Source organism: Rhinoderma darwinii, chromosome 3 (assembly GCF_050947455.1).
Source record: "Rhinoderma darwinii isolate aRhiDar2 chromosome 3, aRhiDar2.hap1, whole genome shotgun sequence".
NCBI classification, from domain to species: Eukaryota; Metazoa; Chordata; class Amphibia; order Anura; family Rhinodermatidae; genus Rhinoderma; species Rhinoderma darwinii.
The window spans coordinates 24,155,512-24,172,778 of NC_134689.1; the positions used below are offsets into that span (position 1 = coordinate 24,155,512).

At 41.3% G+C, this 17,267-nt stretch overlaps 1 protein-coding gene across 2 annotated transcripts in view; it reads left to right on the forward strand.

Annotated features, from left to right (window-relative positions):
- GLRA1 (glycine receptor alpha 1) overlaps nucleotides 1-15,820 on the forward strand; it is a 93,989-nt gene extending 78,169 nt beyond the window's left edge. Inside the window, exon 9 of one of the 2 annotated variants that reach the window (XM_075856133.1) lies at nucleotides 8,023-15,820. In XM_075856133.1, the coding sequence (XP_075712248.1) occupies nucleotides 8,023-8,313 (291 nt within the window). In that variant the 3' untranslated portion in view covers nucleotides 8,314-15,820. Of the gene's footprint in view, nucleotides 1-7,998 lie in introns of both variants that reach the window. The other variant, XM_075856132.1, reaches the window with a different exon arrangement.
- The last annotated feature ends 1,447 nt before the right edge of the window (nucleotides 15,821-17,267 follow it).

The window sequence follows — 17,267 nt, forward strand, 5'->3', positions numbered from 1 at the left end:
CATCCCATATGACCGCTGCTGCAGCCAATCACAGGCTGCAGCGGTCTCCTGCTAGCGGGCTGGCTAAGTGCTGCAGTTTTCCGCACCACAGTTTGGTGCGGTTTTTTCGCCCGGAATTCCCTTCTAAGCAGCATATCCGCCCCGTGTGAACTTGGCCTTATAGGGGCCAAAAAAAAAAGGGAAACTGTTTTTATTATAAATAACACACAAGTAGCCTTAAACCCCTAAACCTGACCTAAGCCTTACATTTCAGGTCCTAATACTGGACTTTTCTCGCTATGATAAGCAAGCATGTAGTTTCAAAGAAGATTATTTTAAAATCCTTCAGTTTTATAGAATCACGTTATTTTGCGCACCTCTTTGATATACTGTATAACATAAATATTAATAGACATTTTAAAGGGGATTTTATGTAAATCAATCTTATTCATTGTGTAATGGAAAGTTCTGTAACTTCCTAATATACTCTGTGTTTCAATTCCTCACAATTTTATTATCTCTGCTTGCAGTCAGTGAGTGAAAATATTCTTCTTTACATTCAGTGGCTTTAAATCTGCCCTGAATACTGTTGATTTAGTAAATAAAAGTTACACATTGCACATTTCCAGAATAGGTTTACAACCATTGAATATTACCAATATTGTTTCCATTAACTGTCAGTAAGCAGAAAACTTGAAAATGGTCAGAAATGAAACCACAAAGTATATAAAAAAATTTGCAGAACTCTTTAGGCCGGATTCACACGAGCGTGTGCGTTTTGCGCGCGCAAAAGTTCAGTGTGGCATCAGCATATGATGCGTGGCTGCGTGATTTTCGCGCAGCCGGCATCATTATGACACTCTGTTTTGATGTTTACGAAACAGAAAAGAAGGAGGGGCTTTTATGTTTCCCTTCACTTCTTTAACAGCTGTAGCGCGAATCACGTGCGTCACCCAGAAGTGCTTCCGTGTGCCGTGCTCAATTTTCACGCACCTATTGACTTCAATGGGTGCGTGATGCGCAAAACACGGTCAAGTATAGGACATGTCGTGAGTTTTACGCAGCGGACATACGCTGCATGAAAATCACGACCTGTCAGAACGGCCCCATTGACTTACATAAGTCTGTGCGACGCGCGTGATTTCCACGGACGTAAATAAGACCTTAGTGTACAATGAATACGCTTTGATTACATAAAATCAGAAAACCCACTTAAAGGAGTCATCTCATCAAGACAACCCTATGAGGCCATATGGACATCAATGAAATACATAGGGGAGTGGGGGGTCCCATAGCAAAGATCAAGATGTGCTCCCCATTATGGCACCCAAGAAAGAAGTGCCTTATGCTCCCTACGCTTTTGAGTTGATTCCTTGCTTGCTAACAATGTGGTTTCTCTGGAGATGGGATTCCTTCACAGGTTCTCCGCCACCCAGTGGCACTGGAGACAGGACCATCCAGGGCTGTGCCTCCTCTTTAGCAGCTGCATGTTCTGCCTCTATGGTATTTTAGGGAAATAATGGATGGACATCTCCTGCTCGGGAACCCCCTTCTGTGAGCAAGACTGGAGAGCTGCATTTGGCTGACAGGCATCTCAGCATGTCAGCGTGTTACATGGTCAGCTGCTAGCTGCAGCACCACCGCGCTGCTTGCCGGAGGCAACGGGAGCCAAAACTGCGATAATCCGTTAAGACAACCCCTTTAAATGGCACTTGTACTTTCAGAAATCATTTGATATGGCATAGCGACATATCAGAAGTTTTGATCGGTAGGGGTTCAGTTCCTCAGACTCCCACCATCGCTGAAACGAAGGTGCAGAAGTGCTCATTTGAGTGTTCTACACTTTCGGCTTTGATCGGCACCCCTTGTTAGGGTCAGTTCACGCAGTTTTTTGGCGCTGATTTTGACACGGAAAACATGTTGGAATCAGCACCAAAAAACGGACCAAATTGCACCCCCCCCCCCCCCCCCCCATTGATTTCAATGAGAGGCAAAGGAGTTTTTTTCCTGGGTGGCTTTTGGCGATCGTGGGGAAAAAAAAAAACAGCATGTTCTTTAATCCAGCGGTTTCCGCCTTGACCTCCCATTGAAATGAATGAGAGGCAGAAAAAACCCGTGGCCCTTGTTTCTGGGCATTTTTTTTCCGGCATTTTTTGCCTGCGATAATTGCATTCGTTTCAACAGCTGCTGGCGAAAAAGCAGTGTGCAAAACGTAGAAAGAAACGCTTGCAGTTCTTAATCTGCCTCAAAATTCCTTCACGTTTTCTTTCTGCCTGCAAAACAACTCAGTGTAAACTACCCGTTAGGCTGTACAAGGAGCTCCGATCACAGCCGAAGGCGCAGAGCGCACATCTGTTCGCTTCTGCAACTTTGTTTCAGCGATGGTGGAGGTCTCAGCCCCTGGAACCCCCTGGAACTATAGAAAATTTTAGAAGACCTCGATTAATTTAGACTGTGGTCCAGGATGATTAAAATATCTTTATGGATACTATACGAATGCCGTAACGTACTGAAAATCTGAAGTAACTTGATAAAAACACGAGTCCACATCTGCAGCTGAGATGGGATAAAATTCTCTGATTACTCACATTGCTGAAAGCAAAAATCTAATGTGTTCGTGATCAACATAATTTGGCAATTGTCATTTACTTCATTGCTTAAATTGTCTTTCCACCCCCAGACGACTTTTATTTTATTGTTTGTACATGCCGTCCTACAGCTTTTACTAAATAGATGCCTCGAGGCAAGACAAAGCAGGGCCGAGAATATAACGTGCACCATTCTTCCTACATGGCCTTAAAGGGGTTACACACTTTTGGTCTATTCTACCATCACCGTGAGAGTAGTCATTGTGGTCTCCCTTTGATGAGTCTTGCTCAGGAATGTCCTTACTTTTATGGACTTTTTAAGCAACAGTTGCAGCTATATTCTCTAGAGATACTGTAAATATGCAGATGACAATATTGCATGAGGGTGCTTCAAGTTAAAAGAAAAATAGTGATTTATTAACGGTATAATGTAACTCGATCTAGAGCAACCAATCAGCAAATTGCTTTTTATTTGCACAATGCAGCTTGTACAATAGACATAGATATGTCTATTACAGTATATGTTAAGCAAGCTTCAAATTTATAAAAAAAAAAAAAAAAAGATATAAAAGGGCATACAGATCAATGAATTAAATGGGAATTTTTCCAGTTTCAGAAGTTACACCGTCAGGATCCAGGTAAAGTGAACCCACCAGTGCCCTGAAGAAAGGATTGTTGGAAGTTAACAAATAGTCAGACCCCTTCTTTTCTGATAGGAAACCCACTGGTTTAATGCTGCAATGACCATGTGTGCCCAACCATTACACCACTGTAATAAATGTTTTCTTCCAAATCATGGAAATCAATGACATCAGCAAATCATGGAAATCAATGACATCAGCAAATCATGGAAATCAATGACATCAGCAAATTAGAGCTGAATGAGTCTAGTCTTTTATTGGGTGCCTGTGCTCTTTAGTTGAGGGCATCTGTGGGGGGTCATACCCCCTGGACTTTAAAGTGGATGTCCACTCTTACATGTCATTTGAATGTCATGTGCTAAATTCTGCACTGAGAAATTTACCGCTGATTAATTTAAGCTCCCCCTAGTGGTAGCTGCAGGTAGCCAGCATGTTATATTTTAAATCTATATCTATGCCGGGGATTTGGAGCTCTGTGTCCAAAAAACGAAGCTCCGACCACTATCAAGATATATTGGGAAATGAATCAGCACAGAATGTTGAAACGAAAAACTAAATGATCATAAAAGATGATGATTCATTTTTAGGTAGAATACCTATGATAGTATTAGGGTCTTTTACTTTACAGTAAACTTGTCACTGACTGCAGCCATAAAATATTGTATAATTACATTATATGAGGATTAAAGAGATTTTCCAGGGATATAAGAAACATTAAATTCAGCCCAAAATGCTAAAATAATAAACTTGCTAATATACTTACCTTTATCATTTTTCACAATTCCCTCGCTTTTTTCGGTTCCCTCGCAAATCTCTGTTTATATATCAGATGACACATCACATGATTTGGGCAGCCAGTCGCAGCCAGCTGTAGTGGCGTCACTATTGTCAACACGTCACTGCAGCGACCAGGGATCGTCAGTCGCATCTGCATGATGACATGAGTGGAAAAACACGGGGAAAAAAACACGATCCGCTTCAGTGACATGTTGACCATATGGACATCATTACAGTGGGCCATTACTGGCGGTCCAACTCACATAACATGTAATCCCTATGGACGAGACATCATCACGTAGATATGTGAAAATGGATGTGTGAGGGGTCCTAAATAGCAGCAACACAGTAATGGTGGGGAATTCTAAAGGCAAGGAATTTGGGGAGTTTTTTATATTAGCATTTTGGCAGAGTGAAATGGGGGGTGTTATCCCTAAAACCCCTTTATTTATTATATGCATAAAACTGGAAAACCTCTTTAAAGGTTATGCGCATGTTTGCAAAAATTTGTATGGTTCTAATGCATCTAACATTAAAAAAAAATGCAACCCAGACCAAAATCATGATTTTTAAAAATTTCCATTTTGTGTATACAGCTCTTATGCAGATCTATGTGTATCCATGGTTACAGGCTACAAGCAAACACTGTGTAGTTTGATCCTACAGTCATGTATTACTCCCTTCCATCTGTCCCATCTTCTACTGTCTGTAGGTTACCAAGAAGAAGGGCCGATGGACGTTAATGTACATATCATTAAGTTAGATCATGTGGTTTTTTTACGCAAAACAAAATTCCTGTAATCTGGCCCTTGATAACCCTTGTACTCCTGTAATCTAAGTCCTAATCCTACTTAAAAGAATGTTTTATTTAAATAAAAACTTTCTGGTAGTCTGGAAGAACAAAATAAGGGTAAGAGCAGACGTATCAGCTGACATTTGACTAAAATGTGGCCGCAAAAGCAGCACGGATGTTAGTAAGCATTCAAAAACTGCGCCGATTTGCCATAAAACCGAATGCGGGCATGATTTTCTGCCACATCACGCCAACATTTTGGCCAAACGAAGGGCCTCACCCTTAAAACTCAAAAACATTTCAATAATCTGAAATTTTTGCTAATCTAAAGGTAGTTGGGTGCCATGAACTCCAGGTTAAAGGAATTTTATTGTATATTATTACCAAACTATTTAACATTGTCATCTTTTCCGAAACGTTTGACCAGATGAGGACAGTTTCAGGGAGTATTCTTGCAGGGTGAATAGGAAATGGTGGATGACGGGAGGGTGGGCGGCAGAGGCAAAGCAGGGGATATGAATAATGAAAATACAGAGAAATTGATTTTCTTATGGCCAACCCTGTCATTTTTTTTTAAAAAATTTGAAATCAAATATGTATATTTTTTAAAATTCTAAATTTTTGAGTTCATCGACAACCTGCTTGTCCTTATGAAAGTAAATTCCCCATTTTGCTTGTGGGATCAGGAATGAGGATCCCCTGTTTTGCACCTGCACAAGTCATTGCACCCCTTGACAAGGCTCCTCTATAAGTAAATATGAACTTCAAAAACATTCAAGGAAGGAGCATTTGGGCATCCACATTACTAAGTTGTCCTACAGTGGTCCGCATTGTACTAGGTTTACATAGGTTATTCCTCAGACGTCTCCTTATGTTGAATTCTACAATTCGCATACCAGCACCTCCGCCCTTTGCATTTAGGGAATATGTCCACCGGTCACCAGCCATGGAGGGGTATTAGGTAATTTTTATTATGATTTTTTATTATTATTTATCTATTACAGTGTGGGAAAGGGCAGGGGTTTTAAAGGTGAGACAAGTTCTAACCAGGAAGGTTTTCTTTTGTTTTACCTTTAAACAAAGGATATTTGATAGAAAATTATGAGAAAAGGAACGGGTTAAAAATCTATGACTTATTAAGAAAATGCAATTTCGGCAGGCATCTTTACTATTAGATTTGTAATCTCTTTTGTGACATTTGCTCTGTAATATCTCAAGCTGATGCCTTTGCTATGACAACCCCAGACGCCTCTCCAAGTGCGGTTATTAATTCCCAGTTTAGAGAACGGTTTATCAAAGGTATTAGGAGGTGTATCAACAAAGATATCATCTAAACGCAGCTACGGATTTGTATTGGAGACAAACTTTACAGACGAAACGTTAGAAAATATAAGTAAAGTGTCTAAAAAAGCAAAAGACACTCCTCTATAGTAGCATTACCACGTTACATGAAGGTCTTCTACCAGATTTGTCATGTGGGCTGTAACAGCATTTTATTTTTACATTTTTCTTGACCTTGAGACAGGACTGATTAGTAAGGCCTCATGCACACTGCCGTTCAGTCTTTACTGACCGTAAATACTGCACGGACAGGCCGCGGGCAGGCCATGCTCTCATTATAAAGTATAGGAGAATGGTCAGTAAATGTGAAAAACAGGACATGCCCTATATTTTGCGGGTCATTTCTACAGCCCGGACACACCCCCATAAATATACGGGAAGGTTTCCGGGGCCGATAGAAATTAATGTATCAGTATTTTTATCCGCAATTACGAATCCGTAATTGCGGATAAAAATTACGGTCGTGTGCATGAGGCCTAAGAAGCTGTTTCATATGTGAAAATATAAGACTGTTCACTTCACATTTGGACAATATGCAAGGCCGTATTTCCCATGAGGCACCAAAGTCCCTATATGGGCATCTCTGCCAGGTGGGCAAGAAGTCCCAGCAACCCCTTTCCCTCAGCAGAAGTAATCACAGACCACTTCTGCTAAGCAGGCATCAGCTACCAGATGGTGATAGCTCTGTGTGATCCTCCTGCATCCATCTCTGTAAGCAGGAGGCTACATGCAGCAGCCAGGAATAGACTGCTCATATGCAGCTTCCTACCAGCAGAGGGCGCAATGTAGGAACACGTGGTAGGTAATTATATGGAGGAAAGGAGAGACCCTGCCGTAACTATAAGGGACAAAGAAACTGCAGGGTACTACTGTGGTGAAAAGGAAGGCAATGCTGTAAATACTGGGGAAAGAGGGAACACTCCTGTGACAACTGGGGGAAGAAGAGAAGCACTGCTGTGACTACTGGGACAAGTGGGGAAGGCACAGCTGTGACTAGTGGGGGGAAGGAGAGATGCACTGCTGTGACTACTGGGACAAGTGGGGAAGGTACAGCTGTGACTAGTGGGGGGGAAGGAGAGATGCACTGCTATGACTACTGGGGGAAGTGGGGAAGGCACAGCTGTGATTACTGGGAGGAGAGAGGCACTGCTGTGACCACTGGGTAAAGTAGGGAAGGTGTGAAGACACTGCTATGACTACTGCGAAAAATGGGGAAAAGAACTGCTGTGGCTACTGAGAAGGAAAGGGAGAAAGGTACTGCTGGGCATCTTTTTTTTTTTTAATATTTAGAGAGAGAGATAGATAGATAGAAAACTGAATTTATTAATAATAATGTATATCTCAACCAACTGCATGACGCAAATGTGATGTGAACAGGGACTCATACAGATTGTAAGTTATAAAAGTTACTTAAAATTAAAGCAGGATTGTTATTGATAATTAATTGACACGCAAAGTTTAATATATACAAAGGGAACACATAGGGTGGTTTCCTAGTATCCTCATTTAAAATAACTGCACCCAAAAAAGCTGAAAAAATATTTGTATAGAAAAAGTTTTGAACCATTATTGAGTTATGGGGCAAAGCCTGAGACATAGGACAGATACTCTATGGTTGGGGGGGGGGGGGTTAAGTTCTGGCAAAATGTCAGAGGAAGGTGGAAAACTTCTGTGTCAACCGTGTTGATGTCCCCAACTACTTTTGTGGCGTTGTTAATATTGCTGATTTGGAGAGATCCATGTTTTCGCAGTATTAGCCCACAGAAATTTTGTAGGCCTATATTTAGTTCTGTGGATGCCCAAATAGCATGAAACTTATGGAAACAGTAGAGGAGAACCTGTTGGAGAGGGTGCAACGTTCTTGTCTTATTTTGAGTAGAGCCCTATGATCAATCTTTTGCAGGAGGAAGACACCGGTGAAGGACGTTTCAGCTTTGCAGCTTATGGAATGGGCCCCGCATGTCTCCAGGCCAAGGATGGGATCTCCGTGAAAGGGAACAACAATAACAACCCAACAAGTAACGCAAAACCAGCATCAAAATCTGATGATGAGATGCGCAAGCTTTTCATAAGCCGGGCCAAGTACATTGACAAGGTATCAAGGATTGGATTCCCTATGGTTTTTCTTATATTTAACACCTTCTACTGGATCATCTACAAGATAGTACGTAAAGAGGATGTCCATAAGCCGTGAACAAAAAGCTGGTCATGGGGGTTTGGGGGTGGACAATATTCAAAAATATTAAAAGAAAACTTTTGGATGTGGGTACACGATGAAATGAGAAGGAACAGAAGAGATCAGTTTAGGAAATTGATTAATTGAAAGGAGATATTTGAGCAAAACTATTATCCTTTATCGTATTCGGGTACCCCACGCATTTCACTGCTATATGATGGGGACACGAGGGTCATTGGTAAACATGTGGAGATAGATATGAGATGAAAGGGGGAGGGAATATAATGAAGAAATTGGGGATATAAAGGAAAAGGGTGAAATAGAATGACATGGAAAAAGAATGAATTTTCATAAAAAATATTTAAAAAAACTGTATTAAGTCTGTGCAATAGCAATGCAGAAATGCATGATTTTAAGAATGTGGCAATATATATATAAATATATACATACAAATCCAAGGATTTGGGGCTTTTAACTCTATGAAAAGTGTATATAGGCCTTAAGATTTATTTGTGAAGGGACGGGTCTATGGAGTGGGGATGAATCCAATGAGTTCTATGTAAAATACAAGAAAAGTGCCCGGATAATATATGTAAAATATGCAACATATAAATGTGTCAAATTATAGTCGAAATGCACACAAATGAATAGTAGTGTTTAGAAAATATATTGTTTGCTCTCCGCTTACGGACTGGGCTCTGTGAGCCATGGTTTTTAGGGATACATAGTTGTCTGGAAACAATTATGGGATTTATTTTCGAATCCTATAATACCTCGTGAAAACTTATCAAAAAGTTTTGTTGTTTTTTTTTACCCAGAAAATCGCCTGGGAAAAGAATTAGATTTAGGCCTGATTTACACGAGCGTGTGCGTTTTGCGCACGCAAAAAAACACAGCGTTTTGCGTGCGCAAAAGGCACTTGACAGCTCCGTGTGTCATCAGTGTATGATGCGCGGCTGCGTGATTTTCGCGCAGCCGCCATCATAGAGATGAGGCTAGTCGACGTCAGTCACTGTCCAGGGTGCTGAAAGAGTTAACTGATCGGCAGTAGCTCTTTCAGCACCCTCGACAGTGAATTCCGATCACCATATCGAGTAACCTGTTTAAAAAAAAAGAGGTTCGTACTTACCGAGAACTTCCCGGCCGTTGCCTTGGTGACGCGTCCTTGGTGACGCGCCTCTCTTGACATCTGGCCCCACCTCCCTGGATGACGCGGCAGTCCATGTGACCGCTGCAGCCTGTGCTTGGCTTATGATTGGCTGCAGCTGTCACTTGGACTGAATTGTCATCCTGGGAGGTCAGACTGGAGGAAGAAGCCGGGAGTTATCGGTAAGTCAGAACTTTTTTTTTTTTTTACACGTTCACGTATATTGTGATCGGAAGTCACTGTCCAGGGTGCTGAACCAGTTTAACTCTTTCAGCACCCTGGAGAGTGACTGTCTCCTGCCGGGTTCGGTCAAAACGAGTTCGGCCGAACCCGTTGAAGTTCGGTTCGCTCATCTCTAAGACACTCCGTTCGGATGTTTGTAAACAGAAAAGCACGTGGTGCTTTTCTGTTTACATTCAGTTTGACAGCTCTTGCGCGAATCACGCAGTTCGCACGGAAGTGCTTCCGTGCGACCTTCGTGGTTTTCACGCACCCATTGACTTCAATGGGTGCGTGATGCTTGAAAAACGCACGATTATAGAACATGTCGTGAGTTTTACGCAACGCACTCGCGCTGCGCAAAATTCACGCATTCTCTGCACTGCGCCATAGAGTAATATAGGTGCGTACGACACGCGTGAAAAGCACGCGCGTCGCACGCGCGTATATTACGCTCGTGTAAATGAAGCCTTATGCTCAACTTTCTGCATCTATCAAAGTATCCTGGTGATAACTATAGTATAGAAAAACATTTATCCCCATATACAATTAAAGGTGTATGCCCTAGAGGATGACAATTTGTTAAGATTTATTTGGGACCATCAACCTTGGCCTAAACAAAAAAAGATCTTTGAACTCTGTAGCCCCAGAATCTCTTTGCCCCTGCTCGGGTATTTCTCTAAGTAAAAAATTAGAACTCAACCGCGGCCGTAAATAACCACGTCGATTGGCTAAAAAAAAATGTAGGGTCTCGGAAAAAGGACTCCCACCTGTCACATACATTTTTTTACTGGAAAGTGGAATGGCCCTTTAAGTTTTTTATTTTTCTAAGTACACGTTCTGAAACTAATGAGATGAATCAACTATATGGATGGATAAAGTATGAGAGCAATAGGATTATTATTCACACAATTAATTTTTAGTTGTCTTTTTATTCGTCCCTTTGTTCTTTACCAGAGCTGTGACTTAAACTTCCTGGGACATTGCCAAATCTGTAGCAGGCCCCCTCCCCCTACATGTGCCATTTATAATACTGGTGTCCCCTTATGTGGTAGAGGGGCTTTTGGGCCCCCTTCGGCTCCAGGGCCCAGGAGCGAATGTTACCTCTTCACCCCTTATAGCTACATCCATGTTCTTAAAGGCTATGTGAACTTTTTGAACCAATTTTATATTGTTCTAATGCTTCTAAAATAAGAAATGAAACAACTTTGCAAAAATTTTTGGTTAAAAATATTCTTTTGTTTTGTTTATACAGCTCCCATGTGCACAAAGTGTATAGTCTGATCCTGTAGTCATGTTTTACTGTCATACCTCATCCCCTATGCTTGCTAATTTCTTTTCTGTAGTTCACATAGCCTTTAAACAACCCAGTGTTCCTTGGATGCGTCCTGCACAGGTATATTTGTATCTTTATAAGATATACAGAAAAATATTCCTTATAAAGTTAGAAATCCGTGTAGGATGCATATGTAATATTTTTTTTATTTTTTTGTATTTATTAAGCACAGTGGAAGCAATGAATATATAAAACCACTCTAAAGAGTTGTCTGGTTCTGAAAACCCATTTTAAATTCCCTTTGAGGGAATTCTGAGTTAATAGATAAGAGGTACTTCCCTTTAAGGACCCCGATCATCTATTAGTCAGGGTAGAGAGTGACTACATAGATCTTCACTCTTTCTCTCTCTCTCTCTCTCTCTGGAGGACCCGACACGTCTCGACAGCCTATTGATTTAAACGGGAACTATGTAATACTTAATTTTCCCTGTGGTGGCACTGTAGGAAAATTGAACACTCCTAAGTTCCCCCCCAGATTACACCTGATTGCTGTGGGTACCAGCAGCAGGATAACCTGTGATCAAATTATTATCATGGTATTCTTTAAACAAAAAGGGATTGTACAAGCAGGCAATACAGATGTTTCTTAAATTTGTTTGTGGTAACAAGACAAACGAGAATATTAAAGGGGTTCCCTGATTTGGACAATCTCTATTTGTTAAAAGGGTCCCTTGACAAAAAGCTGTTTACACAGTGTGCCCCGCCGGGACCCCCAGCGATCAGCTGTATTCTGGGGGGTAACCTGGCAACAAGCGTTCAATTTCCCTACAGTGCCACCACAGGAGAAACTAAGCATTACACAGTGCCCATTTAAATCAATAGGTTGTTTGTGTAATGCAGGACATGACAGGTCCTCCAGAGCGTGAGGTGCCCATTTTAATCGCTCTCTACTCTGCCCAATATATGAGGATCCTGAACAGAGGAACCCCTCTAATAACTTAGAATTCCCTAATAGTATGTATGACAATGTTTTTTTTTTTTACACAGGACAGCCCCTTTAATTAAGTAAAGTAAATAAATGTCAATTCAATTTTATCTAAAGCAAGTTATTAGCAAGAGCTCCAAAATTAAAATACATAATTTATAATGTTTTGCGAACATACAGCTATTATATCATTATTGCACAAATTCCATTTACAGAGGCTTAGAAAGGTGATTACGGAGTCTCTGAAGGTCTTTTCCAGTCTTCCTTGGTATCTTTTCCATTCTTCTAGTACAGTAAAAGTGAAAAAATGTTGATATTTAAGGGGATCCCCGTTCCATTCGACATGGCAATATGACACTGACTATGAGGGGTCAACTCTTAACTGAAAAGTTCTAATAAGCCTAAAAATTTTAGTGAGTTGCTCCTAGTAAAGAGCCATAATCTACGCCTCTATTTGGAGATGCCAAGAGCTCGATAGCAATGCAAAGGTAATATCAGGTATTGTCTGAGAAACAGCGCCACCCTTGTCCATGGGTTGTGTCTGGTATTGCAGCTCAGCTAGATTCACTTGAATAGGCTGTGATGCAACACCAGACCAGCCCATGGATGGTGCTGTTTCTTGAAAAAAGATCTTACCCATTCTTCTAGTTTCCCACAACCCCTTCACAAGGTCACACACAAGGTGCAAAGGCACATTGACTGGAATTTGGGTACATAATAGAGTTGTGGTCTGTCTGCTACCTCCTTGTGCCTCAGTATTCTCCTCCAGAAGAAATGTTTCTATAGGAGAATACAGTCTGTGAGGTAGCTTTGTCCCATAGGGCCCTAAATATGCACAAATTCATGCGTACTAAGAATCAGTACACAATGTTTTGCAGTATCTTTTCAGTAAAAGAAAACAAAAATCTGATAATGATAGATCCATCAACAGATCAACAGATCTCATACATGTCAAATTGATGCCGAAATGCATCACTCTATCAATTCTGTCATGATAATTTTTTTCTTAAACATACTGGAAAAAAAACTTGTGAAGTTAGCCTTAAATGGTCACTTACATTTCAACACTTATAAATCACTAGTACAAGCGAATAAAAGAAAATTGCAATATATCCTATTTGAGAGGAATGTCTCTTTCTCCACTTATCAGGCTTTCTATCCCTCCCTGCCTCCTGCACTGATCATTCACTCTCAATGTACTGCTAAAATTCACCTTGAGAGACTAGACGGACTATCAACTCACTGAGGGGGCAGGTTACATGCTGCTCATAGAAGTCTATGGAGAGGGGAGAGGAGCAACTGCAGAGGGAGATACAGAGATGTTGCTGCAGCTTCTAGTAAGTGTTATATCTCATCCTAGTGCTGGATTCACAGCTAAACTGCTCATTACTGCTGTATGATGTGGTCTTTGCTGCAGCAGCTTCTAGTAAGTGTTATATCTCACCCCAGTGTTGGATTCACAGCTACACTGCTCATTACTGCTGTATGATGCCATCCATGCTGCAGCAGCATCTAATAAGTATTATATCTCACCCCTGCGCTGGATTCATAGCTGCACTGCTCATTACTGCTGTGTACTGTCCTCCATTTTACTGCTTTTTCTGAGGGTGTGATATAAAGAGATTGGGGAGCAGGATGTGCTCTTCTCCGTGTGTACATTGTATAGAAGACATGATAGCAATTAAGCTCCACCCACTAGTTCAGAGAAAACTGAGAATTAGAGATAAAGCCTGAAGAGGGAAAACTGCTAAAAAAAAAAATGCAGAATACAAGTCATATAATGGCTAGAAATAGTGTTATTCCTCGCGTACACACACATGACATTTTATTCTGAAATGAAAATTCACCTGAAAGGTTTGGTACGCTTTAATGTGAATCTTTGCCCTATAAGGGAATTCTAAGTTAGTAAAAGGGGTCCTGCATTCAGGATCCTCACCTATTAAAGCAGACATCACCTACAAAACGCGTTTCTTGATCTAAAGCATCCAACACATCTGTGTATTACAGGGATTTGAATGAGAGCTGTGTAATGCTATATTTCCCCTGTGAGGGCGCTCCAGGAGAATTAAAAACTTGCTATCTGATCTTGCAAAGATCACAATTGTTTGCTGGGGGTCCCAGCAGCGAGTGACTCTGTGATTAATTTATCATCGGGGGATCCCCTTAACAGAAAGACATTGTCCAAAAATGAAAACCCCTTTAATGATGTCACCACTGGGATCTATCCATGAATGTAAACGTAAAACCCACAAGTGGCTGCTTTAATCTCACAAAATGGAGTTTATATGAGGATATGCAACTTTGTTGACAATACTCTTGAGGGGATTCCCAATTTACTAAATTTGCTCTCAGTCTCAACGTTAGGGAAAATTATTTTAAAATGAGAAAGAAAAAAATATATGTTAGTGAGATTGCTTATAGCTCTGAGAAGCATCTACTACTAATGAACACAATTGTTTTTTCTTTTCGAATTATATTAAAATACCAGTGATAAAGTCCACTCATAAGAAAATCTGCAGTGCACACAACAAAGTGACAAAATCCCATAGTGATCGCTACATAAAGCAAAAGGACTTTACTGCCACCTAGTGTTGTTGCTGTGTATTGCAGAATTATTTATTCTTGAAAACATGTAGAGCTCCAATAGCACTTTACTTATCAAAGTGAGCACATTTACAAGTTATATTCGAGTTATGTTTGGTCTGTATGTATCCTGTCAAAGTAAATACTATCAGAGGAAAGCAAAATAAGGCAGCTGAATTTTTAATCCACGTTAGATCCCTTTATTTCCAAAATAGAGAGTGAATCCCATCAGAGAAATGATATTCGCTGTCATTTATAAGGACTCAACATAGACCGAAAATACAACTGTGTGATTGCAGCCTAAGGCCTCATGCACATTACCGTATTACGGATTCTTGTTGGGTGCATCTGGGACCTCCGACTTTATTTGGAGGCACATAGGTTTTTTTTCTCATTAATTAATAGGAAATCCGTGCCAGGGAAATAAAAGTTCCATTGCATCCGTATATCGGAGGTATTCTCACCTACAGAATTGCTTCAAGGAGAGAATACATGATATGGCGGCACAGAGTATCTACCGGTCTGTAATAAAGAACAATAGGAAACTTTTATGCATAATGCCAAACATAAAAATGGGGAGATTGATGGGGATTTAAAAAAAACTTTCCTTCCCTTTCATATTTTGAGGATTTTCTTTAGTTTGATCTGCAGCATTTACACCCATCATCCACAACTGGAACCTGTCACCAGGACATGCAGCCATTATAGCAGAGCATCTGATCGATGGACTAGTGGTTGCACCCACTAAGTAACCCCTGAAAGGCCGATCAGTGTCCTTAGAAATAAGACAATAGGAGTCATGGTTGCAGAGAAGTGTTATGCCAGGCCTCCTGGCTTGGTTGAATAGAGAGACATGACCATTTTCAGCCCCTAACTGGTACTTTTTGATGGGAGCTTCCACTGGGCACAGCTGCGCCCACTACTTCACATCTGTAAGGTGCCCTGATGTATAGAGATTTTTGCCAGTGATGGGTACCTTTTACTTTGGCAGATTTTGTTGCTAACTACTGATCTTCCTTTCGGGATTGCTAGCACTGCACTTTATAGATCTTCACTATTGATAGGCATTTATAGCACTTTAATTTACCCTTTGGCTAAGCCTAATAGACTATAAACACTTTGGGGTAGTAAACGCTTTTATGTTGTATTCAAATGTCTGAACATAATATGTCTCCCAGGTTTATACTCCCCTAATGTCATGTATTAACAGGTGAAAACTCAATACTAAGCATCCATTTATAAAAATAAAAAAAGTTATCTAACTTACCGTAGATCAGCTCCATTATATACTAGTCCTTCCCAATGAATTAGAATATCATCAAAAAGTTAATTTATTTCAGTAATTCAATTCAAAAAGTGAAACTCCTATATTAATTATAAATATAGATTCATTACACACAGAGTGATCTATTTCCAGCATTTTTTTTCTTTTAATGTTGATGATTATGGTAACATTTAATGAAAACCCAAAATTTTGTGTCTCAGAAAATTTGAATATTATATAAGCCCAATTTCAAAAATAATTTTTAATACTAAAATGTTGGCCTACTGAAAAGTATGTCCAGTATCTGCCCTCAATACTTGGTCGGGTCTCTTTCTGCATGAATTACTGCATCAATGCGGCATGGAGGGGATCAGCCTGTGGCACTGCTGAGGTGTTATCAATGCGGCGTGGCATGGGGGCGATCAGCCTGTGGCACTGCTGAGGTGTTATCAATGCGGCGTGGCATGGAGGCGATCAGGCTGTGGCACTGCTGAGGTGTTATCAATGCGGCGTGGCATGGAGGCGATCAGGCTGTGGCACTGCTGAGGTGTTATCAATGCGGCGTGGCATGGAGGCGAACAGCCTGTGGCACTGCTGAGGTGTTATCAATGCGGCGTGGCATGGAGGCGATCAGCCTGTGGCACTGCTGAGGTGTTATCAATGCGGCGTGGCATGGAGGCGATCAGCCTGTGGCATTGTAGAGGTGTTATCAATGCGGCGTGGCATGGAGGCGATCAGCCTGTGGCACTGCTGAGGTGTTATCAATGCGGCGTGGCATGGAGGCGATCAGCCTGTGGCATTGTAGAGGTGTTATCAATGCGGCGTGGCATGGAGGCAATCAGCCTGTGGCACTGCTGAGGTGTTATCAATGCGACGTGGCATGGAGGCAATCAGCCTGTGGTACTGCTGAGGTGTTATCAATGCGACGTGGCATGGAGGCGATCAGCCTGTGGCACTGCTGAGGTGTTATGGAAGCCCAGGTTGCTTTGATATCGGCCTTCAGCTCGTCTGCATTGTTGGGTCTGGTGTCTCATCTTCCTCTTGACAATACCCCATAGATTCTCTATAGGGTTTAGGTCAGGTGAGTTTGCTGGCCAATCAAGTGCAGTGATACTGTGGTTATTAATCCAGGTATTGGTACTTTGGCAGTGTGGGCAGGTGCCAAGACCTGCTGGAAAATGAAATCAACATCTCCATAAAGCTTGTCAGCAGAGGGAAGCATGAAGTGCTCGAAAACTTCCCAGCTGTGTTGACTCTGGACTTGATATAACACAGTGGACCAACACCAGCAGATGACAAGGCCCCCAAACCAACACTGACTGTGGAAACTTCACACTGGACCGCAAGCAACTTGGCTTGAAGCCTCTCCACTCTTCCTCCAGACTCTGGGACCGAGATTTCCAAATGAAATGCAAAATATACTTTTTTACTTTTATCTGAAAAAAAGGCCTTTGGATCACTAAGCAGCAGACCAGGCTCTTGAAGCACTGACTCCAGC